The sequence below is a fragment of the Canis lupus genome, chromosome 13, assembly GCF_011100685.1.
Source record: "Canis lupus familiaris isolate Mischka breed German Shepherd chromosome 13, alternate assembly UU_Cfam_GSD_1.0, whole genome shotgun sequence".
NCBI classification, from domain to species: Eukaryota; Metazoa; Chordata; class Mammalia; order Carnivora; family Canidae; genus Canis; species Canis lupus.
Window position 1 is genome coordinate 39,009,214 of NC_049234.1, and position 24,494 is coordinate 39,033,707.

At 58.3% G+C, this 24,494-nt stretch overlaps 2 protein-coding genes across 7 annotated transcripts; both read left to right on the top strand.

Annotated features, from left to right (window-relative positions):
• The first annotated feature begins 192 nt into the window (after nucleotides 1–192).
• On the top strand, nucleotides 193–10,643 carry LOC111098594 (cuticle collagen 40-like). Of its 3 annotated transcripts, XM_038555921.1 has the most exons (7): nucleotides 193–334; nucleotides 727–1,618; nucleotides 1,882–2,022; nucleotides 4,940–5,007; nucleotides 6,322–6,402; nucleotides 9,438–9,486; nucleotides 10,202–10,643. In XM_038555921.1, the coding sequence occupies exons 2-7, from the start codon at nucleotides 1,567–1,569 to the stop codon at nucleotides 10,360–10,362; spliced, it is 552 nt and encodes a 183-aa protein (XP_038411849.1). In that variant the 5' UTR covers nucleotides 193–334; nucleotides 727–1,566; the 3' UTR covers nucleotides 10,363–10,643. The 3 variants fall into 3 exon arrangements, with proteins under 3 accessions (XP_038411849.1, XP_038411848.1, XP_038411850.1); XM_038555920.1 differs by lacking the exon at nucleotides 193–334 and having other exon boundaries at nucleotides 647–1,618; XM_038555922.1 differs by lacking the exons at nucleotides 193–334; nucleotides 727–1,618; nucleotides 1,882–2,022; nucleotides 4,940–5,007; nucleotides 6,322–6,402 and adding an exon at nucleotides 6,829–7,520.
• A 43-nt stretch (nucleotides 10,644–10,686) lies between these two features.
• Nucleotides 10,687–14,339, top strand: LOC111098595 (TBC1 domain family member 3B-like). 4 transcript variants are annotated; one of them, XM_038555112.1, is made up of 3 exons: nucleotides 10,687–10,869; nucleotides 11,139–11,293; nucleotides 11,586–14,331. In XM_038555112.1, exons 1-3 carry the CDS (start codon nucleotides 10,839–10,841, stop codon nucleotides 11,850–11,852), a joined length of 453 nt encoding a protein of 150 aa, XP_038411040.1. In that variant the 5' UTR covers nucleotides 10,687–10,838; the 3' UTR covers nucleotides 11,853–14,331. The 4 variants fall into 4 exon arrangements, 2 of the variants coding, with proteins under 2 accessions (XP_038411040.1, XP_038411039.1); XM_038555111.1 differs by having other exon boundaries at nucleotides 12,534–14,330; XR_005368349.1 differs by having other exon boundaries at nucleotides 10,687–12,181; nucleotides 12,534–14,339.
• The last annotated feature ends 10,155 nt before the right edge of the window (nucleotides 14,340–24,494 follow it).

The following is a 24,494-nucleotide window of genomic DNA, read 5'->3' on the forward strand; positions in this document are numbered from 1 at the left end:
GGGCTCCTGGGGTGGGAGCCTCATCTTGTGAAAATGTCCGCAGTTCCTGAAGCCACCCTCAGTTTCAATGTCATTGCTATCAAAATCATGGTGGTAGATCCTAGAAATAGGAAAAAAAAAAAAAAAAAAACCCTAACATCCGTCAGCCCCCACAAATGACCCCGGACAGCAAATCAGTATTGGAAAAGCAGGACAGAGCGGGACGCAGCACTTTCCTATTTCAAACGATGTCACAGAGACACAGGATAAAGCAGTGTGGTTCTCGGGCCCCCGGCTGGCTCCGTCGGTTAAGCATCTGACTCCTGACCTCACCTCCAGTCCTGATCTCAGAGTCGTGAGTTCTAGCCCTCGGCTGGGCCATGGAAGAGGCATGGCGCCTACTTAGACCCACAGGGGGTGGTTCCAGCATAAGCTGAAGGAGCAGAACAGAGAGTCCAGAAGGAAATGTGCTCTGATACAACTGATTTTTTTAACTTAATTTAATTTAAACCCAATTAATTAACGTATAGTGTATTATACTTTCAGAGGTAGAATTCAGGGATTCACCAGTTGGAGAGAACAGCAGTGCTTGTGACATCACCTGCCCTCCTTCATGCCGGTCCCCTGTTATCCCCTCCCCCCTCTCCCTCCCCTCCCCTCCCGCGACCCTCAGTTTGTTTCCTATGATCAAGAGTCTGTATTTCCTGCATCTGTTTTCATCTTATTTGTTTTTCCTTCCCTTCACAGATGTTCATCTGCTTTGCTTCTTTAATTCCACCTATGAATGACACCATACGGTCATTGTCTTTCCCGACTGACTTAGTTCACTTAACATGATCCCTCTTGTTCTATCCACGTCATTGCAAATGGCAAGATTTCCTTGATAGCTGAGTAACATTCTTCTCTCTATGACCATCATCTATCTCCCATCCTCTTTATCCATCATCTGCCCGAGGGCACCGAGGCTCCTCCCACAGTGTGGCTACTGTGGACCCGGCTGCTGTGGACATTGGGGGCACAGGTGTCCCGGCGTCTCACTGCATCTGTATCTTCGGAGTGAGCTCCAGGCCGTGCACCTGCCGGTCGCAGGGCAGCTCTATGGGTAACTTCCTGAGGAGCCTCCGCACTGTTTCCATGGCGGCTGCAACAGCCCGCGGTCCCGCCCACAGTGGAAGAGGGTTGAGTGAGTCTTGGCGGACGTGGTAAAAGCTTGGTCCACATTTCATTTCGCATCCTGTGGGTTCCAATTCATTGTCCTTAAGTATTTCTGGGGAAGCCGGGTGTTGTGCTCCATTTCAGCGCGACGTTTCCGAAGCTCATAGGTCTCAGCTGGAGCCCGGAAGGAGGCAGGTCCGGCCTTGGGCGCGGGGACGCCGCCTCCTGCAGGGCCTCCTTCAGCGCCTGAGCATCCCGCAGGGGGTGCCCGAGCCCAGGCCCGGGTCAGGGGGCGCGCGTGCGCAGTAGGCCTCGTCCGCCTGCACTAACAGGAGCCCGTCTGCGCTCTGGAGGCCTGAGGAGGATGTGGGGCCGCGTCCACGCTGACAGGAGCCCCGGCCTCCTCAGGACCTGCGGTGAGACTTCAGGAAGATGTGGGGCCGCATCCTCGCTGACAGGAGCCCCGGCCTCCTCAGGACCCGCGGTGAGTTTTCGGGATGACGTGGGGCCGCGTCCGCGGGGACAGGACCCCCGGCCTCCTCAGGACCCGCGGGGAGTTTTCGGGATGACGTGGGGCCGCGTCCACGCTGACAGGAGCCCCGGCCTCCTCAGGACCCGCGGGTAGGCTTCAGTCCCATGTGGAGCCGCGTCCACGGTGACAGGAGCCTGGCCTCCTCAGAACCCGCGGGGAGGCTTCCGGAGGATGTGAGGCATAGTCCACAGTGACAGGACCCCCCTCGTCCTCAGGACCCGCTGTATATGACTCAGGAAGACATGGGGCCAGGTCCACCATGACAGGAGTCCGGCTTCCTCAGGACCCGCTGGAGGATCCTGGAGGCGCTGTTCAGAGTCACATCCACCTCAGCAGGGGCTACTCAGAACAACAAGGTAAGTGAATGGGGAGAATTGAGATAGGATTAGGGTTTAGGGTGAGCAATAGGTGGTTAGAGTTAGGTTAGATGATATGGATTAGTGATCATGGTTATGCGTACGAGTTACTAGTTAGGGTGAGGGATGGGGTAAGGGTCGAGTTAGGAGTTAAGGTACGGTATTAGGGATTAGGAAACTGAGTTAGGGACTGGATTAGGGTGATGTTACAGATAGGTTATAGGGATTAGGGTTAGAGGATAGGGGGAGGGAATAGGGTAAGAGTTAGAGTGGGGGATGGGGTTAGAGTTTAGGGTTAGGGGTTAAGGCAGGGTTAGGGATATGGGTTAGGGTTTGGGCTAGGGGTTTGGGCTAGATTTAGGGTACGGGTTAGGGATTAGGGTATGGGTTAGGTTTAGGGTTGGGTCAGGGTACGGGTTAGGGTTAGGGCTAGGGGTTAGGGTACGGGTTAGGGTTAGGGTACAGGTTAGGGTTAGGGGTTAGGGTACGGGTTAGGGTTAGGGTGAGGGTGAGGGTACGGGTTAGGGTTAGGGTTTGTGTTAGGATACGGGTTAGGGTTACGGTACGGGTTAGGGTTTAGGGGTTAGGGTTAGGGTACGGGTTAGGGTTAGCATGAGGGTACGGGTTAGGGTTAGGGTTTAGGGGTTAGGGTTAGGGTACGGGTTAGGGTTAGCGTGAGGGTACGGGTTAGGGTTAGGTACGGTTTAGGGTATTGGTTAGGGTACGGGTTAGGGTTTGTGTTAGGATACAGGTTAACCCTAACCCTAACCCTAACCACGTCCTCTGGAAGACTCCCCGCGGGTCGTGAGGAGGCCGGGCCATTGTCAGTGTGGACACGACCCCACATGGTCCTGAAGCCTCCCCGCGTGTCCTGCGGAGCCGGGCCCCTGTCAGAGTGGATGCGACCCCCACATGGCTGTTTCCTGTCTGTTGACTACGGTAGACGCTTTCAGGTTGTCACCCTTGAGGATGACATCAGCTGCAGGCCTTCCTACACGGCCTTTCCTCTGTTGATAGACATTTCCTCAAAACCCACTGTGCTTTTTATGTTGTATTCTGTCAAATGCTTTTTCTGCAACTCTTGAGGGGATCATATGCGTTTTGTCCTTTCTCTTGTTTTTTGTGTTTTGTTTTTAAAGATGTTATTTATATATCCTTGAGAGACACAGACAGACAGACAGAGAGGCAGAGACACAGGCAGAGGGAGAAGAAGGCTCCATGTAGGGAACCCGATGTGGGACTCAATCCCGGGACTCCAGGATCACGCCCTGGGCTGAAGGCTCACGCTGAAGCGCTGAGCCACCCGGGCCGCCCCATGTCCTTTCTCTGGTTAATGGGATGGATCCTGCTGACTGATGGACAGAGGGGCCTCAGGGGGCAGGTGGGCAACATGGATGAGCGATAGGAAAAGCTACAAGCGTCTGGTTCTAAATAAAGAAATCCCAGAAATTTAGAAAGTACAGCCTGGCAATAGAGTCAGTACTGTTGGGACAACTTTGTACGGGGACAGACGGTGACGCCGCTTCTCGTGGGGAGAGCTGAGTGAGGCACAGAATTGTCAAGTCACTAGTTGTAGCCCTGAAACTACTGTCACATTGTGTGTCGACTGTACTTCAATAAATACCAAAGGGGTTTCTGGTAGGACTCCCGGTGGGTCCGTGAAAGGCATTTACATGGTTGTTACACACACGAAGGCACCTCTGCAGAGGGAATCAAGATGCTCACGTGTCTTCATGTTAATTTTTAGAAGATTTAATTGAGAGAGGGTGCAGTTGGGGGGGGGGCGGAGGGAGAGGGGGAACCTGGAGTGGACTCCTCACCCACCGGAGCCCAAGCCCCACGCGAGGCTCCACGCCACAACCTAGAGATCCTGACTTGAGCCAAACTCAAGAGTCGACGTGGAACCGACGGAACCACCCAGGAGCCCCTTAAATGTTCCTAACTGCAACCCCATGCTGTGAACCCTGGGGGCAGGGGGGCATCTGTGACCCTCAGTCTGCTTTGAAGGGCGGGAGGCCTGCAGGGCCTGAGGATGGGAACTGAGGATGTGGGAGGGTGCCTGCATCCCCTTCCTGCCCGGCGTGGGGACAGGACCCTCCCCCGGGACCCTCGGCCTTCAGGGTGAAGGGCTAAGTGCTGATTGGACCCTGCCTGCTCACAGTGATGATGCAGGACCCCACTCTGGGCAGAACTGTGGTGCCCCCGGGTTCATCAGTCACCAGGTCCAGGTGAGGCACAGGTGGGGACCACAGTCACCAGGTCCAGGTGAGGCCCAGGTGAGGCCCAGTCACCAGGTCAGGTGAGGCCCAGGCGGGGCACCACAGACACCAGGTCCAGGTGAAAGCCAGGTGGAGACCAGAGTCACCAGGTCCAGGGGAGGTCCAGGTGAGGACTACAGTCACCAGGTCTGGGTGAGGCCCAAGTGGGGACCAGCGTCACCGGTTCCAGGTGAGGCCCATGTGGGGACCAGCATCACCGGGTCTGGCTGAGGGCCAAGTAGGCATCAGAGTCATCAGGTCAGGGGAGCCCAGGTAGGGATCAGTCACCAGAGCTGGGTGAGGCCCAGGTGGGGACCACAGTCACCAGGTCTGGGTGAGGCCCAGGTGAGGACCAGTCACCAGGTCAGGTGAGACCCAGGTGGGGACCAGCATCACCGGTTCCAGGTGAGGCCCAGGTGGGGACCACAGTCACCAGGTCAGGTGAGGCCCAGGTGGGGTAGATCACTGATAGATAGAAGCAGGTGAGGCTGTCAGGCTGCGCCCACTGGGCAGACAGGCCCTTCTTCCTCTGGTGCCCGGCCAATCTCAGAGGGTCGGCGCTCCCTCAGGATTCAGGGGAGGGAGGATCCCTTCTGCTCCCTCCTGTCCCCATTTCCCTGCTCTAATCGGTCCCCACCACGGAGCCCCCTCTGTTGCAGGCGCACCAAGCAGGGTCTCCACAGGACCTGTCACTGTGCAAGGTCACCGACCACCAGGGCTTTCTGCAGTGAGTCCCCTGGACACCCCTCATCCATCTCAGGGGGGCTGGCGTTTGCAGGAACACCTCTCTGGAGGCTGACCCCCCCCCCCCAGGTCGGGACCTCGTCCCCTGGAACCCTCTGAGGGCCATGTCTGTGCTGGGCTGCAGCTGAGACACCCCGGAGGCCGACCCGGGGCGTGGGCAGGAAGGGAGCTGGGCCCGGGGGAGGCCCCCGGACACTCCGAGGAGGGGCCCCCATGCCTGCTTCGGGCAGGCCCAAGTGTCTGCCTCCTGCATCCGGGGGGGCTGTCCAGTCCCTTCAGCAGGGGCTCCTGCGGGTGAGGGGCTCTGGGGCCGGGGCGTGCTGTCTGTTGGGGGACGGCCTGGTCTGGGGCGAGTCCACAGGGGTGCTCTCACCCACACCCCCAGCCAGGGCCCCCACAGTCCCGAAGGCTTCTGCGGGGCTGTAGGTAGATGCCTGGGACCAGGCCAGGGCAGGGAGGGGGGAGTCCGCAGAGGGAGGGCCCGGCCAGGCAGGAGGAGGGAAGAGGAGGAGGGGGCTGCCCTGGGCGGGAACGAGGGAGGGGACAGCCCAGTGGCCTAGGTCGCAGGGGACGAGGCTGATGGGTCAACAGCCCCACGAGAACCTGACAGAGGCTGGAGACCCCAGGTGGGGCCCCCTCAGCCCTGCTCATGGCCCAGTGGCTGCTGGGATGGCTCAGGGGTGGTCGTGCTCTGGGGCTCCGACAGGACAGGAGGTGAAATGGGCCAGAGGCAGAGGGGACAGCAGAGAGGGGAGTCAGGGGACAGCAGGGGGATGGCCAGGGGGCAGGGCGAGGCCAGCTGGACGCTGGGCAGTCAGGCCCTGGGAGGCGGGGGGACCTCAGCGGGACGGTCACCGGGCACCCGGGCCACGCGGACAGCTCTTGGCTGATCCATCGAGGAGGGGGGCAGGTCACCCCCTGGGGGCGCCGAGGGGTCCCCGCCCAGCCCACCCCCGGCAAACACCCTTCTCAGATCCCCCAGAACCAGCTGTCTGCACCCCATCCCCCAGGACATCCCCGTGCGTCTCCCCAGTCCCCTGTCCCAGCGCTGCACGGGCTGCCGGGCCCCGGGCAGGACGTGGTGGGGGGCTGGGGCCAGCTATCTGCACCCCGTCCCCCAGGACATCCCCGGATATCTCCCCAGCTGCCGGGAACGCACCCCAGACCCAGAGCCACGGTCCGCGGGGGGCCCTGTGTCTTCCTGGCTCCTCCGGGTCCCGCGGGGGACTGGACGCGGCCCGAGTGCCCACCTCCCGGGCTGGAGCCTCACCTGCGGCCCCCGCTTGTCCTCTTCCAGAAACTCCGCCAGGAGACCCGGCGCGTGGACAAATGGATAAAAATGCTCAAGCGATGGGACCACTACCTCCCCAGCGAGAAGGTGGGGCGCTGGGTGCCCCCGAGGGCTCTCTGTCCTGACAGAGCTGGGGTCCGCCCTCAGTGTCCTCCTGCCCCGTCCTCGGGGGAGCCCCATGCCTGGGGAGAGTCTGCTGGGAGCCCGATCCTCCTCAGGCCCCGGGACGGCGGTGGGGGAGCGTCAGGTCGGGGCCACGGTCCCTGCTCCTAGTTGGGGACGGGGCCCAGCTCCAGGGAGACCCAGCCTCTCTGCAGACACCCTGGAGCCGAAGCCGGAATCTTCTAGATGCCTCGCGCTCCCTGGGCTCCAAGGGGCCGCCCTGGGCCCCTCTCACCAGCACTGCCTTCCTCCCCGCAGCTGCGGTGGGTCTACAAGGGGGTCCCACCCCAAGTGCGGGGAGAGGTGTGGCTGCGATTGCTGAACGTTGACCAGGTTAAGGCCAGGAATGCCAGGAAATACCAGGTGGGGCCCTTCCACTCCCCGTGGACCCTCAGTCCCCTCCCCACCAGGGCTGACCCCCCATGTCTCCTCCCCACCCAGGCTGATCCTCCATGTGCCCCCCTTTTTCAGGGCTGACCCCCTGTCCCCTCCCCTCCAGGCTGACCCCCCGTGTCCCCTCCCCACCTGGGCTGATCCTCCATGTCCGCTCGCTGCCCAAGGCTAACCCTCAGTCCCCTCCCTGCTCAGGGCTGAACCCCCCTGTCCCCTCCCCACCAGGGCTGACCCCCCATGTCCCCTCCCCACCTGGGTTGATCCTCCATGTCCCCTCCCTGTCCAGGGCTGACCCTCAGTCCCTCCCCACCTGGGCTTACCCTCAGTCCCCTCCTCGCCCACGACAGCTGGGCACAGGCCCTCATGCAGGCCCCGTGAGCACGGTGGGCACTCCCGCTGTCCCCGGCCTCCCAGGGGAAGGAAGGAGGTTCCTGCAGGACACACTCCCATGGTGGCCCCAGGGCTCCCTGTCCAGGACGGCACCTGCTACAGGTCGAGGTCTGTGTCCCTGACGCCGGCTCCTCCCAGGGTCTCCCCGCAGGATATGAAGGAGGCGGCCCTGGTCTCCTCCCGGACATCATGCAGATTGACCTGGACGTCAACCGGACGTTCCGCAGTCACACCATGTTCTGGGACCGCTACAGGGTCGGGTGAGGCTGCTGGGCCAGCGGGGGCCCAGGAGAGGTCCAGGAGAGGCCCAGGGGCTTCTGTGCAGGGGACACGGGGTCTCTGAGGCCGGGGGGGAACAACAGCAGCAAACAACACACCGCCACATGGTAGGGTGCTGGGGATGACCCCCATGCCCACATCCCCGGGGTCTCGGGGATGGGGAGGCCCCAGGACGGGGCCTCCAGGGGTCACAGTCTGAGCTGAACCCCAAGGGGGTGAGGGACGGCTCCGTGAAGAGCAGGGGGCCAGGGTGGGGGCATGGGGGGCAGTAAGGGGACCTGGGGGCCCGGGTGCATGACCACGGCTGGACTGGGACACATGGACCCGACGAGGGTCGGACAGGTCAGGGTGACACCCACCCTTGGTGCTTTATGTACTTCTGAATTCAGGGCATTTTATTTTAGACAATTTGCAGTTGGTGAGCACACATAGTATGACGACCCCCATTTGCCGCCCACGGTCCAGGCAGGCCCTGCGCTGAGCACACGGGGCCCCAGGGGCAGGGGTCACAGCAAACCCCAGACTGGGGTCGCCTTTATCTGTCAACGACTCCATGTGCACCTTAGCGAAGGGGGTGCCCTGTGTCCGCAGCCCCCCACCCCATCCTCCTCAACCACCGCCCCCACGCCATCCCCCTACATCACCCCCCACACCATCCCCCACACCCCTAGACCCCCCACCCCTACACTATCGGTCCCGCTGCCACCCCACAAGGACCCGATGCAGCTGCCACCTGGGGGACATGCTTAGCCTCTCCGGCCACCTTGGGATTCTCTGGATGGCCTGCTCCCGTCAGAAGCTCCGGTGTCCCGTAGAGTCCCCAGGGGCCGTGGGGAGGGGGGAAGGCAGGGAGCCCCCGACAGAGGGGTGCAGGTGGGTGGAGCAGAGGGTGCAGCTACCTTTGTGTGCAGTGGGCGGGGTGTGTGGGAGCCCGGGACCTCAGGGGTGACCCGCAGGGGCGCCAGGGGCGGGGCTGGTGAGCCGCCAGGCAAGGGTGGCTGGGCTTCCCGGGGAGCCGCTCAGACCGTCTCCCCACGAGAGCTCGGTGCTCCTCCCTGCAGGGAACCTGCTGCCCCCCGGGGACCCCGCGGCCCTCAGAGCGCGGCCGGGTCAGGCTGACCGGTGACCCCCGGCCCAGGGGGAGCCGGCCTCCTGCATCCCGGGCCCGGGGGCCGCGGAGCCAGGGTGCAGACTCAGGCCGCCGTGCGGGGGGCATCGGGCGGCTCCTGCAGCGCTGAGGGGGCCGCACTCCGTACCCCCCCCCGCGGGCTCAGATAGTGACCCCAGGGGTTCGCAGCCTGTATCCGGGTCACACCTGCACGACGTTCCCTGCACTCCTCACAGTGGCTCAGACCTGGAGCCCTGAGATGCTCTGGGATGGGCGGGCCCGGGGTGCCCCCCACAGAGTCCAGTCCAGGGACACCTGGGAAGGCCTGGGGGTGCGCACAGGGCCACGGACACCCCGGCTGCGTGGGCTCGGGGCAGGGGCCACGTGGGGCTGGTGGTGTTCCCGGGATACGGGGCCAGGCCAGGGCAGAGGAGGAGAGGTGTCAGGGGCTGTGGGGACTGGGGCAGGGGGAGTGCTGGCTCCTAGCGGGTGTGCATGGGGGGCCGCTCCAGGGCTGGAGGGGGCGCTGGCGGCTCTGGGGGAGCCCAGAGCTGCACACCCCACGGTGGGATCCGCATGGAGGCGTCGGACACCCCAGGGTGCACATAACCCCCGGCGCACTGCACGTGTGAGGTCGATGCCTGTCCCCGTGCACAGACCTGACCCCAGAGATCGGCCTCTGCGGAGGGGCCCTGCGGGCCGTGCGGCCTGCGGGGCGGGTGTCGGCACCTCGGCGGCCTCGCTGGGCGGGGGCTGACTGAGCAGAGCACCCCGCTGTCCCCCCTCCTAGGCAGGGAGCCCTGTTCCACATGCTGGCGGCCTACTCGGTGAACGACACGGTGAGTGTCCCTGCCCCTGCCTCCTGCCCCGCGGATGGCCTTGTCCTGAGTGCTGGTGACCAGCGGGACTCACAGAGGGGCCCCAGCTCCATGGCCCCGAGATGCTGGGGAGGGTCTCTCTCCTCTGGGACGGGCAGGGGGGCGGTGCAGACCTCCCAGGGGAGGCAGGGCCTGCGTGCCCGAGGGCCGGGGCTGCCCGGGGCCCCCGCATGCACCGCGGCCGTCCTAGAGCTCGGGTCTGGACCCTGAAAGACGGCACTACTGATGAGAACCCGGGCGGGGAAGGCTCCCACTCCCCTGAAGGGCACAAGGCCGAGGCGCCCAGGAGGCCTTCCCCTTCCACGGCGCATTCCAGAAGGGTCCCCGAGGACCCCAGCTCACACGCTCCCCAGCCCCGCAGGGTGTCCTGGCCCAGCTCCCCTCGTGGGACCTCCCAGGGGCCAAAGTCAGGCCTCCGACCTGCCCTCCGGGGGGTCTCCAGACCTGGCGGATCCCCTGCAGCCTGGCACAGCTCACGGAGGCCCCTCCTGTTGGTCTGAGGACGGGGGCCCTGGCACGGCGGCCACAGGGCTCGGTAGCGGGGCCCGGGGTGCTGGCACCCGAGCTGGTCCGGGTGGCCCTCACCTCCCCCCCCCCCCGCCCTCTGGGAGCCCCCTCTGGGAGCCCGGGCTGTGAGGGAGACGGGGGAGCCTGAGCACCTCCTGCCCTCCGCCAGGACAAGGAGCAGATGTCCACCGGCATCTATACCCCAAAGTGGTTCCTGCAGTGCTTCCTCGGCCCCCCGGGACCCCTGATCCCGGACCTGCCCCCTGCCCCCGGGGAGGGCCCAGCTCAGCCCCACCCTCCGACGAGCCAGGCCCGACCCTGGGGCCCTGAGGCTGAGGCTCGCAGCCCAGCCCGTCCTGGAGAAGTCCAGAGGGTCCCTGGAGGAGGTTCCGGGGGGCGAGCCATCTCTGTCTCAGCTCCCCCGCGGGAGGCCAGGTCAGCCCGGGGTGTGGACGGGCCCTCGGCCCATTGGGCGGCCAGCCCGGGGTCCTCTCGAGGCGTGGTGTCGTCAAGTGGGGGCAGAGTCTGTGCCCCCAGGGGTGTGGGGGGTGCTGGCCGGGTTGGAACCCAGAGTGGCCAGGAGCCCTGATCTCCCTGGGAGGAGGGCACGCACAGGGGAGGGGGGGGGCGGGGGGGGGCCTCATCGGGGGCAGCCGGGGGGCAGATGGGAGGCCTAGCCTAGCCCCAGCCGAGACCCCCAGGGGCCCTGCTCTGGCCGCTCCTCCCACCCCGCTGTCCCCTAGACCCCCTTCCCGCTCACCCTGAAGCTGTGGGATATACTCGATGGGGAGAGGGTGCTCACGGCCATGGCCTACACCAACCTCAAGGTGCACAGGAGTAAGTGAGCCCCTGGGAGCCCAGGGATGTGTGGGGGGGTAGCAGGGGCGGTGACCCTGTGCTCTGAGCAGCACCCAGACCTGGGGCAGGGGGACTGTGGGGCAGGCGGGTGCAGCGGGGCTCCCTGAGAGGAGCAGTGGTCAGGGGCCACCCCGGCCAGCGCACTGCCCACGGCGCTCCTGGGCACAGCGGGACCCCAGCCGCTGGCCTGGGGGCACCGGGGGCCACAGGGCGGGGCCCTCTGGGTCTGACTCTCGCCCACCACCCAGAGCGCCTCCTGAAGCTGCCCCTGGAAGTGCTCCGGGAGTTCCTCCCTGACACTCTGGCGCAGCCCTGGGCCCTGGAGGACAAGGCGGTGCTCAGACACCTTCGGGCCTCCATGACCCAGCTCCGGAGGATGCGGTGCGACCTGCCCCCCACCCAGGTGGGCTCAGGGCCCTGGCCCCTCCCGACTCGGCCTGCTGGGGCCACCCACAGGGGACAGAGCTCCCGGGGCCCCCATCCTCATCTCTGGGGCTCTCCTCTTCTGCTCCAGCCTCAGGGACCCCAGGCCAGGGCTGGGCGTGCAGGCACCCACTGCAGGGCCCAGGCACCAGTGTGGGGGGCTGAGCACAGGGTCAGGCCGGGGACCACGCGGGAGCCGTGAGGACCCCCGGGGCCCCCAGTGGGGGACACACAGCCTGCTGGAGACGCTGACCCCGTCGGCCTCTTTCCAGCGGGACCTGAGGAGTTCCCCACGAGGCCCCTGGGCATGGAGCGAGTGTCCCCGGCGCCCAGGCCTCTCCTCCCTTCTCCAGGCCTCTGAGCCACCGCCCAGGGTGGAGGAGCCGGCCTCCCTGGGCCCAGCCACCCAGCCTGAGCTGCCCAGACCCCCTCCCGGCCAGGCCATCGTCCAACTTCCCCCCAGCGATGGAACTCCCTCCCCATCCTCCCAGTGCAACAAGACGGTGCAGGCAGGTGGCCCCCAGACATGGTGGGCTTGAAGACAAAAAATGGGGTCCCCTTCCCTTCGGCACCTGCCTGGGCCACCCGAGAGGCCCCGTGATGGACCAGGCCCTGGAGCACTCCCGGGACTCCCATGACGGGGTCCCCCCAGCCCCCAAGGGACGATGCTGTCGGACCCAGGACACCCTTCCTGCCCCGCAGCCATTGCAGCTCGTGCTCCTCGCTGGGCAGTGACAGGCACAGCCAGGGCAGAGCCAGGGTGGCGCTGAGCCCACTGTCCCGAGGCCCCGCACAGGCCCGGGACACTCTGCCCTCCGCGTCCACAATGCAGCTCGATGCTCGCGGGCCTCTGGGGCAGAGCGTGGCGGTGAGTGCGGGGGCCCGGAGGCTCTGGCCCGCCGTCACCGTGTCCTGCCTTGTCTCGCTGTCCCTCCCAGAGGGAGGCACCCCCCCCCGCACAGGACACCAGCCCCTGACCCAGAGGGACCTGGGCTGGCCTGGCCCTGGGCTCTGTGGGGGCAGGGGCAACTCGAGCCACCCCCAGTCCCAGGACTAATGGGATCCAGCGCCCCGGGGCCCTGGCCAGGCCTGCGTTCTGGCCCCGGGCTGAGCTAGCCCTCAGCCGCCGGATGTGGCCTCCTGGGCCCTGGGTGTGCCTCACAGATCCCTGCAGGGGCGCCGCCAGGCACACACAGCTGACGTCCCCACGTGCCTTCCAGGGGCGGCCAGACGCCAGGGTCAGGACCCCACAGACTCTACTGCGACTCAGCCTCTGCCCGCGGCCAGGACGGGCCTGGGACAGAGTGACAGCTGGGGAGCCTCAGGTTACCAGGGTCTGTGCTAAGCGCCCTGAGAGGTCTGTGCTCCCACTGTCCAGGGGGCCTGGGCTGCCCGGGCTCCGGGGCCCTTCATCCCCTCCCCGCCCCAGGCCTGTACACCTGGGGCACAGAGGGCCCGCGGGGCGGTCAGCGTGGCCCCAGAGGGGACGTCAGGACAGCAGGCCCTTGCAGCTCACACACCTGGGCCACCCTCACCAGGCGGGCTCAGCGTGCACACCTGGTGCTGCTGGATCTCTCGCACCAGAGTGTGGAGGGCACCCTGCATGCCCTAGAGGGTAGGGGCTGGGTGAGCGTGGGGCTCGGCCTGGGGGGCAGGCACTGTAGGGGACCGAGGGACCCCAGCCCCGGCTCCACCCCGACTCCCACACACAGGCAGCCCCAGGGCTCCCCCCATGGGCAGCCGGCTCCTCAGGAGCTTCCCCCAGGGCGGCCCCGAGGTCTGGCTCCCCCTAGAGAGGCATCGGGGAGAAGAGAATCAGCCGGCGCTCAGCGGGGACCTACTGCCACCCGCGGGAATGTGGCTGAGCCGGACCTTCCAGCTCAGCTGACCCTCCGGCACGAGGGAGCCCGGGTCGGCCAGGAGAACCCAGCTAGCCACCCAGCACCAGCACCAGAAATGATGGTGTTTCAACCATTTCGGCGTCAGGACGACGCGGCCCGAGGATCAGATCGCGGCACAGCGACACACACACACACACCCCTAACCCAACCAACGTCGGAATCCCCCAATTGTTGTCAGACAGCAGCCAGACGGTTACAGACACGACGCTGGGGTCCCCGGTAGGACACACGGAGGATGCTCCAGACCACGGCTGCAGAGGCGCTGGAGGCCCAGGGATGTGCCTGCGGGTGCCGACGGGGAGCGCAGGGCGGCAGGGAAGCACCCTACAGAGGGGGGCCCCTCCTGGGAAAGGACGCCGGGTCCCCGCAAAGGCTCCGGATGCTGATATCTGTCCTCCTCTCCTTCAGCTTCTGGTTTTCTCCCTATTTTGTTCTTCCTGATTCTCCTTCGGCCTCCACCCTGCATCCGAGCCACTGACCACACAGGCTTCTTTACGATGTCGGGTCCCAAAAGGAGGCCGAGCTCTGGCTCCCGGGATCGGGAAGGATCATCGCCGAGGTTTATGCTGATCCCCCGAGCTCGTGCCTTCCCGGCTCTTCTCTCCTGCAGAACCAGGGGAGGCACGGGCCTTACTGAGAAGGAAGCCCACTCCCACTCGGGCGGAACCGTCCCTCGTGGAGGACGTCATCTGGGCCAAGGAGTGCAAGCGGGGCGATCAAGAACAGGTCCCAGGTTAGACATAGTCTGCTTTGAGGTTTGTCCTGAAGCGAGCACTCACCTTCGATGTCATGCTTTATTAGTTCATCCATTTATTATTTGTTAAGATTTTATTTTTATGTCCTCTCTACACCCAACATGGGAGTTCAAACTCACAGTCCTGAGATCAAGGTCCCCCGACCAGGCCGGCCAGGCACCCCAGGGCCATGTTTCTCATCTCTTTCTTGGCTCGCCTTTCTCTGCACCCAACTGGGACATCGAGTCCATGACAGAGGAGCTTAAGCTACCTGCGAACCTAGAACGTTCTCTCTGTATCCCCATCCTAGAACGACCTTCGCCATTGAATAGCAATTTAAATAAAACGGCAGTCAAATGACTCCTGGTAAAGGAAATGGCCAACTTGTCACATGTGTGGGCCCTGCTCCCTGGGCTCCCGGGGAGGCTCTGCTTTCTTTAACATCGATCAAGGTCCCAATGACTCCACCGCACCTCGACGCGGGGGCTCAGTTTCTGCCCTGACACAGGCAGCACATCGGTTTCAATTAATACCTATCAATCAATCAAAGGGAGCCTGGCTGCTCGGTGTAGTTCGTAAGAACACGCGACTGTTGTTCTTGGGGTGGAGAGTTCAAGCCCCATGTGGGTGTAGAGATGACAGAAAAATAAAATCTTAAAAAGAAAATCAGTCGGTCTGGGGGAGACACAGCCCCGGATCCCACAGGGGCAGGGAGCCAGCTGACGGGTCTACGAACAGTATTAGAAGCAGCAGAGCACAAAGTCAGAACTTTCAGAAGTCTGCTAGAGTGGGGGACACGCCGGCCTTGACGGTGCTCAGGAGGAGAAGTGGGGGGCGGCCCCTGGAGCGACAGGGTGGGCTCAGGATCCCCGGGGTCCCAAGGACGGTGGCGCCAACGGCTCCCAGGCCCAGGAGCAGGGACCCTGGCTGAGAGCCGCGTGACTAGGGCCAGCTGTCTGCCCTGTGTGGCCACAAACTGCAAACCCCTGTGCAGTCACGGGGCTGTGTCCCTGGGCTGGGCCAGCAAAGGCCAGAAGTGGGAGGAGACCCTCCCGGGCGGGAGGAGCATGGGTCTCCCCCAGGGCAGCCCCTAAAACTTGGAGGTTTGAAACTCAGTCACTTGTCCGAGATCAAAAAACAAACAGAAGCTGGGCCGCAGGCAGGGTGAACGCAGGGTCTGCAGAAGCGTCGGAGGCCCGGGGCCTGGGGGCTCCTCTGCGGAGGCCCCTGCAGACAGGGGGGTGGGGGGATGCTCAGCCCCAGGCCCAGGGGACCCGGCGCCCCCGCCCGCATCCCGCCCTCAGCGCCGAGGCTCGGGGGCAGCACAGCGCCGCCCGCGGGAGGCCAGACCCTGCCTCTGACCCATAGGTGCATCGCCCTCGAGGCAGGTGCATCGCTCCCGAAGCACCTCGAGGAAGGTGCATCTCCCCCCGAGGCAGGTGCGCACCTGACGTCAGCGCCGAGGCTCGGGGGCAGCACAGCGCCGCCCGCGGGAGGCCAGACCCTGCCTCTGACCCGCAGGTGCATCTCCCACGAGGCAGGTGCATCGCTCCCGAGGCAGGTGCATCGCAGGTGCATCTCCCCAGAGGCAGGTGCGCACCTGACGTCAGCGCCGCGGCCCCGCCCCCAGGCCCCGCCCCGCCCCCTCGCTGCCGCCAGGTGGACGGATCGCAGAGGCTGCAGAGCTCCAGCTCCGCGGGGAGAGCAGGGTCGAGCTTCCTCTGTACTTTGTGCTTGCTTTATTTTCATTTCTTTTCTTCGATTCTTTTTTATTAATTGCTTGATTTTAATTTTTATGTATATACCTTATATATGACTTATTTTTGTTTACTTTCATTGTACTCTGATTTTCTTTCTTATTTTGGAATTTAGATTCTTTTAACAAGCAGGCCAAAACACACACAGGATCTAGTGGGGTTTTTTTTGGGGGGGTGGCGGTTTCTGTTGTTGTTATTGTTGTTTTTCTTGTTTTTTTCTTTTTCTTCCTTCTTTTTGGATAAAATAATGAGATGGAGAAATTCCATCTCCAAAATAACCTCCTGGTACTCACAGCTAGGAAGTTCATCAAGACATATATATGAAAAAAAAAAAAGACATATATATGATGTCTGATTAGAGTTTAAAACAATTATTATAAAGATAGCAGCTGGGCTGGGGAAAGAGCACAGAAGAAAACTCGAGAATCCCTTACTGTAGAAATAAAAGAACTAAAATCTAGTCAGGCCAACGTTAAAAATGCTATAACTGAGATGCAGTCCCAAGTGGAAGCCTTAAAAACAAGAAAGGTTATGGACCACAGAGGCAGACGTAGGGAACTCAGCCACTTATTAAAACAATAACATCCATATCATAGGAGACTCAGAAGATGAAGAGAGAGAAAAAGGGGCAGAAGTTTTATTTGAACAAATTATGTAAAGTTCTCTAACCTGAGGAAGGACACAGACACTGAAAACGAGAGCACAGAGAACTCCCACTAAATTCAACAGAAGCCGACCATCGCCAAGGCACATCGTAGTCAAATTCACAAAATACACAGACAAGGAAAGAATCCTGAAAGCGGCAGATGAGGCGGGGTTTGTGGGGGGAGGGAGTCCTTAACCTACAAGGGAGGATGAATCGAGTTTGCAGCAGATCCGTCCACAGACTTGGCAGCCCAGAAAGGCGTAGAAGGAAATATTCAATATACTGAATGGGAATAGTATGCAGCCAAGAATTCTTTCTTCAGCAAGGCTGTCATTCAGGATGGAAGGAGAGATAAGGAGTTTCCCAGACAGGCAAAAAATAAAGGAGTTCATGACCCCTAAACCAGTCCGGCAAGGAATTTTAAGGGGGACTCTTGTAGTGGGGGAAAAAAGAGACCAAAACCAACAAAGACTAGAAAGGACCAGAGAACATCGCCAGAAACACCAACTCTACCGGTAACACAAAGGCATTAAAATCATCTGTTTCGATAATCACTCTGAATGCAGATGGAATGAATGTGCCAATCAAAATATATAGGATATCAGAGTGGATTAAAAAAACAAGATCTGGGATGCCTGGGTGACTCAGGGGTTGAGCCTCTGCCTGCGGCTCAGGGTGTGATCCTGGAGTCTGGGATCGAGTCCCACATCAGGCTCCTGGTGGGGAGCCTGCTTCTCTCTCTGCCTAGGTTTCTGCCTCTCTCTCTCTCTCTCTCTTCATGAATAAATACAATCTTTAAAAAAAACAAACCAAGATCCATGTATATGCTGCCTACAGACGCTCACCTTAGACCTATAGACACCAGCAGATTGAAAGTCAGGGGATGGAAAATCATCTGTCACGCTAATGGACATCAAAAGAAAGCTGAGGACCCATACTTATATCAGACAAACGAGATTTGAAACCAAACACTGGGGACACCTGGTGGCTCAGTGGTTGAGCATCTGCTTCAGCTCAGGGTGTGACTCTGGGGTCCCAGGATCGGGTCCCACATTGGCCTCCCCTTGGGGAGCCTGCTTCTCCCTCTGCCTATGTTTCTGCCTCTGCTTCTCTCTGTGTATCTCTCATGAATAAATAAATAAAATCGTTAAGTTAAAAAAAAGAAAGAACAAATACTGTAAGAAGAGATGAAGAAGGGCATTATTTCATAATTAAGAAGACTATCAATCTCTTTTTTAAAATTTTTTAAAAAGATTTTATTTATTTATTCAGGGAGAGAGAGAGAGAAGCAGAGACACAGGGAGGCAGAGGGAGAAGCAGGCATCATACAGAGAGCCTGACATGGGACTCGATCCAGGGTCTCCAGGATCATGCCCTGGGCTGCAGGCGGTGCTAAACCGCTGCGCCACCAGGGCTGCCCAACTCTCTATCAATCTCTATCTGATTATCACATCAAACAACTGTAAATATTTATGCCGCCAACATGGGAGTACCTAATGTAGAAACCAATTAACAACAAACATACAGAAACTCACTGATAATAATACAATGACAGGGGATTTTAACACCCACTTACGGCAATGGACAGATCATCTATGCAGAAAATCAACAGGGGAACAATGGCCTTGACACACTGGACCAGAGGGACTCAACAGATAGAGTCAGAACATTTCCTCTTAAAGCAGCAGAATACACATTCCTTTCAAGTGCACATGGGACACTCTTCAGAACTGATCACATCATGGGCCACAAATCAGCCCTCAACAGGTACAAGAAGATTGAGATCATACGATGTACATTTTCAGACCACAACACTATGAAACTCGAAGTCAACAGCAAGAAAAAATTTGGACAGACCAAAAATACGTGGAGATTACGAACATCCTACTAGAGAATGAATGGAGCAACCAGGAAATTAAAGAGGAAATTTTAAAAATATATAGAAACAAATAAAAATGAAAACATGTTTCTCCAAACCTCTGGGATGCAGCAAAGGCAGTCCTAAGAGGGAAGTACATAGCGATACAGGCCTATCTCAAGAAACAAGAAGTCTCCAATACACAACCTAACCCTACACCTAAAGGAGCTGGAAAAGGAACAGCAAACAAAGCCTAAAGCCTGCAGCAGAAGAGAAAAAATAAAGATGAGAGCAGAAATAAACAATACAGAAACAACAAAACAGTAGAATGGAATAATGAAACTAAGAGCTGGTTCTTCAAAATAATGAATAAAATTGATAAATCCCTAGCCAGTCTTATCAATAAGAGAAAGGACCCAAATACTTAAAATCACAAACAGAAGAAGAGAGATCACTACCAGTACCACAAAAAATGAACAACTATAAGAGAATACTATGAAAAATGATATGCCAACAATCTAGGAGACCTGGAAGAAATGGACAAATCCCTAGAAATGTACAAACTAGTGAAACTGAAATAGGAAGAAATAGAAAATGTGAACAGACCCATAACTAGCAATGAAATTGAATCAGCAATCAAAACCCTCCCAACAGGGCACCTGGATGGCTCAGTGGTTGAGGGACTACCTTCGGCTCAGGGCATGAAACCAGGGTCCTGGGAGCCTGCTTCTTCCTCTGTCTCTGCCTCAGTATATGTGTCTCTCATGAATAAATAACTAAAATCCCTCCCCAAAAAAATACCTTTCCCAACAAATGGAAGGAGGTTCAGGACTGGATGGCTTCCCAGGGCAATTCCACCAGACATTTAAAGAATACCTATTCTCAAACTTTTCCAGAAAATAGAATCGGAAGGAAAACTTCCAAACTCATTCTATGAGGCCAGCATTACTTTGATCCCATTACCAGTCAAAGTCCCCACAAAAAAGAATTACAGACCAATATCCCTAATGAACATGGATGCAAAAATTCAGGTAAAATACTAGCAAATCAAATTCAGCAGTACATTAAAAGAATTATTCACCACGATCTAGTGGGATTTGTTCCTGGGTTGCAAGGGTGTTTCAATACGCACAAATCAATCAATGTCATACAGCACATTAATAAAAGAAAGAATAGGGGATCCCTGGGTGGCGCAGCTGTTTGGCGCCTGCCTTTGGCCCAGGACGCGATCCTGGAGACCCGGGATCGAATCCCACATCGGGCTCCCGGTGCATGGAGCCTGCTTCTCCCTCTGCCTGTGTCTCTGCCTCTCTCTCTCTCTGTGTGACTATCATAAATAAATAAAAATTTAAAAAAAATTAAAAAAATAAATAAATAAAAGAAAGAATAAGAACCATAGAATCTGTCAATAGATGCAGAAAAAGCATTCGACAGCATTCTTTCATGGAAAAAACCTCTCAGCAAGGTAGGGATAGAAGGAACATACCTCAGCATCATAAAAGCCATATGCCAAAAATCCACAGCCAATATCATGTTCAGTGGGGAAAAACTGAGAGTCTTTCCCCTATACTCAGAAAAGAGACACAGGATCCCTGGGTGGCGCAGCGGTTTGGCGCCTGCCTTTGGCCCAGGGCGTGATCCTGGAGACCCGGGATCGAATCCCACATCGGGCTCCCGGTGCATGGAGCCTGCTTCTCCCTCTGTCTGTGTCTCTGCCTCTCTCTCTCTCTCTCTGTGACTATCATAAAAAAAAAAAAAAAAAAAAAAAAAAGAGACAAAGATGTCCACTCTTAACCATTCCTATTTAACATAGTCCTGGAAGTCTTGGCCTCAGTAATCAGACAACAAAAAGAAATAAAATGGATCCAAATTGGCAAGGAAAAAGTCAAACTTTCACTATTTGCAGAGAACATGATACTCCATGTAGAAAACCCAAAAGAAAAATTGCTAGAAGTCAAACGTTAATTTGGAAAAGTTGCAGGATATAAAATCAATGTGCAGAAATCTGTTGCATTTCTATGCAACAATAATGAGGCAGCAGAAAGAGAAATTGAGGACTCAATCCCATTTATACGAGCACCAAAAACAATAAGATAGGTAGGATTCAGCCTAAGGGCAGCCCCGGTGGTGCAGCGGTTTGGCGCTGCCTGCAGCCGAGGGCATGATCCTGGAGACCCTGGATCGAGTCCCATGTCGGGCTCTCTGCATGGAGCCTGCTTCTCCCTCTGCCTGTGTCTCTGCCTCTCTCTTTCTCTGTCTCTATGAATAAATAAATAAAATCCTTAAAAAAAAAAAGGATTCAGCCTAACCAAAGAGGTGAATGCCCTATACTGTAAATCCTATAAAACACTGATGAAAGAAGATGACACAAACAAGATGACTCGAAGATGACACAAACAAAATAGAAAGGCACTTCATGCTTGTGGATTAAAACAAATATTTGTTAAGAAGGCCTTACTACTCAAAGTGATCTACACATTTAATGTGATCTCTATCAACATAGCAGTAGCATTTTTCACAGAGCTGGGACAAATGATCCTAAAATTTGTATGGAACCATGAAATATAGAAAATAGCCAAAGCAGTGTTGAAAAAGAAAACCAAAGCTGGGGTTTCAGACTTCAAGTTCTATCACAGATCTCTAGCGATCCAAGGAGTATGGTGCGGGCAAAAGAATGAAACAGGACCACTTTCTTACACCATATATATAAAAAAATAAATTCAAAACGTATTAAAGACCTAAATGTGAGACCTGAAACCATAAAAAGAAGAAAAGATAGACAGCAATGTCTTTGACATTGGCCATTGGATCTTTCTAGATACGCCTCTGAGGCGAGGGAAACAAAAGCAAAAATAAACTACTGGGACTAAATCAAGATGAAAAGGTTCCGCACAGTGGAGGAAACAACCAAAGTCCTGGTTCCTCCACTTTCTAGCACATATCCCGTGTTTCACAGAGTGACATTTTCTCGAGAGAATCCCACCCTAAGGAGACGCTCCGTGTCTGCGGTGCAGCCCGGCCGGGGAGCAGGTTCCCACGGGTCGCCTAAACCAGGTCCTTGCTTCAGACTGAGCTGGCGGCCCAGGGGCAGGTGGCCGGGCGCCTGTGACCCTACTCCCCTGGCGAGTCATCACCTAGCTCCAGGGCTAGCGAGGCTGGAGAGGACGCAGGGGGTGCCGACTGCCTGCCCAGCGCACAGGAGCAGCCTGGTAGCCCCGGCGCCGGTCCTCCCGCACCTGGGGGCCCCGGCTCCCGTCCTCTCTCACCTGGGGGCCCCGGCGCCCGTCCTCCCGCACCTGGGGGCCCCGGCTCCCGTCCTCCCTCACCTGGTGGCCCCGGCGCCCGTCCTCCCGCACCTGGGGGGCCCGGCGCCCGTCCTCCCGCGCCGCCCTACTGTACCTGCCGAGGATGGGGCTGGCGGCCCCCCTGCAAACCTCACGGCCCCATCCAATCGTGTCTCTCAATTAGATCTCCCTCTCCCGTTTGTAAAATTAGTCAGGCGGAGGCGGGTAGAAGAGGGGGAGCGTGCCTCCGATGCTTCCAGCCCGACCCCGCTTCGCAGCCGAGTCCCACCCAGGGAGGGGCGGGTGGCGGCGGGGGAGGCCCGTGTGCCAGGCGGCCTGCAGGTGGCAGCAGAGCCGCGCGGCAGCGGAGCGCCCGGAGAGGAGGGGAGGGGAGGGGAGGGGAGGGGGGAAGGAGAGGGGAGGGGAGGGGGGAGGGGAGGGGAGGGGCTGGCGGGGAGGGCAAGGGATGGGTGTGGAGAGCTGGGGAGGGGCAGGGCGCGGCGGGAGGGGCAGGGGAGGGGAGGGCAGGAGCGGGGCTGGCGGGGTGAGGCAGGGAGAGGAGGGGAGGGGAGGGCAGGGGCGGGGTGGGGAGAGCTGGGGAGGGCAGGGGCGGGGCTGGCGGGCGGGGCTGCGCTGGGCTTGCAGCTCCGGGAGGGGTGGAGGGTGGATTCTCCTTAAGGAGGGGAGAGGTGTGCGCACAGCGGCGGGGGTGGGGCGCAGGGGCCTCGGCCTCTGGGGGACAGGGGGTCTCTGGGGGCGGGCAGGAGCTCCGCTGAGCGGAGGGGTCTGGGCGGGCCGGGGGACACAGCCTTGGGCGCCGGCGCACGGTCCTGGGACAGATCCTCCCTCCCCGTGGCGGGGGATCCTGTGAGCCGGGGACCGAGCGGTGGGCTCCAGCTCTCACCCATCCCGGTTTTCCGCCACCTCCCTCCCCAACGACGTTTTTGGTTCTTTTTTTTAAATTTTATTTATTTGTTCATGAGAGAGAGAGAGGCAGAGACCCGGGGAGAGGGGGAAGCAGGCTCCCTGTGGGGAGCCCGACGCGGAACTCGAACCGGGACCTGGGGTCACGCCCAGGCGGAAGGCGGCGCTGACCGCTGAGCCGCCCGGGAATCCGCATCTGGTTCGGCCCGAGTGCCGCCCTGAGGACACCTTCCAGAGGACGACCCTTCAGACCCTGCAGCCCCTGCTTTGGCCTCTGGGACCCCCTGCAAGGCCGGCCTCCAGGCAGGTGCTGTGGGGGGGGCACCGTCCCCCGGGACTGGGGCAGCGGCCCTCCCCTCCACCTCGGGGCCTCCTACAGGCTCCTTTCCTAAACAGATTCCTACAATCGCGTTCCGAGTGCACAGGTCCTTTTACTTTTCAGATTTAAGGATATCGCTTTACTGAATTACTAATAGACAGGTCCCGTTAAGCAGTACTTAGCTGTCCAGCGTCATCCCATTACTCTGTTCAGCTCCAAATTAGCTACCTCTCTCCCCTATTTCATCCTCATGGGCATCCATCGATTGCAAAAAGGGCTCAAACCTCTCACTTCCATTTTTAGTTGATTCATTGGCATCCAAGTAATAGGATTTGTCTGGGGAACTCATTAGTAAAGAATCGTCCCCTTAAATTTATTTCTATAGTTCGGTTCTCCTAGTAAATAATAGAAATCTCTATATCATTCACACTGGCCGCAAAAGGCTATGAATTTCAGTTCTAATTTAAAATCTAAGTTACAAATTTAGATTTATCTGAATGAAGGAGATAAGTGAGAAATAAAATTGTTTTAACTGGAACTTTTCTCAGCTAGGAATCTCATGGTCACAAATATGTGTGTTAGCAAGAGGAAAATTATGCTTTAAATATATAAAATCTTAAGCTCATTTTTTTTTAATTTTTTTATTTATTTATGATAGTCACAGAGAGAGAGAGAGAGGCAGAGACATAGGCAGAGGGAGAAGCAGGCTCCATGCACCGGGAGCCTGATGTGGGATTCAATCCCGGGTCTCCAGGATCGCGCCCTGGGCCAAAGGCAGGCGCCAAACCGCTGTGCCACCCAGGGATCCCCTTAAGCTCATTTTTAGTGACAAGGTTGTCCGTTTATTTTCTTCTTTACTAGTGAAGCACATCTGACGTAGAGTAAAGCACTCCTAGCTTAGGTGTACAACTTGATGAGTTTTTACGTATGTGTGAACCCATGCAAACACCACCCAGGTCAAAATACAGAAAGTTTCCATCACCCCAGAAATGAGGCTCCCTCATGCCTCCTTCCAGGATTATTCCATAACTAATAACCTGACCTCTATCACCACAGATTAGTCTTACCTGTTCCTTTTCCTTTTTTTTTTTTTTTTTTTTTTTGAAAGAGAACACCAGGATCCCTGAGTGGCTCAGCATTTGGTGCCTGCCTTCGGCCCAGGGCGTGATCCTGGAGTCAGGATCGAGTCCCACATCGGGCTCCCTGCATGGAGCCTGGTTTCTCCCTCTGCCTGTGTCTCTGCTTCTCTCTCTCTCTCTCTCTGTCTCTCATGAATAAATAAAATAAGAAAGGAAAGAAAGAAAGAGAGAAAGGAAGGAAGGAAGGAAGGAAAAGGAAAGAAAGAAAGAAGAAAAGCAATAGAAAAGCAGAAAAGAACAGAAAGAAAGAAATCCACTAACCGACTCCCCCCAAAACGAACATCCACCCTCACTCCCCCATCAAATAAAGAAAAAAAAAGACAAAAAAATAACACAAAAAGAAAAGAAAAGAAAAGAAGAAAGAGAAAAGAAAAGAAAGAGCACCAGTGGTGGGGAGATGGAGAAGCAGCAAGCTCCCCGCTGAGCAGGGAGCCTGATGCAGGACTTGATCCTGGGGGCCCTGAGATCAGGACCTGAGCCCAAGTGCCAAAGGCAGACACTTCACCTACTGAGCCACCCAGGCGCCCCTGTTTTACCTGTTTTTGAAATATATGTAGGGGATCCCTGGGTGGCTCAGCGGGTTAGCGCCTGCCTTTGGCCTAGGGCGCGATCCTGGAGA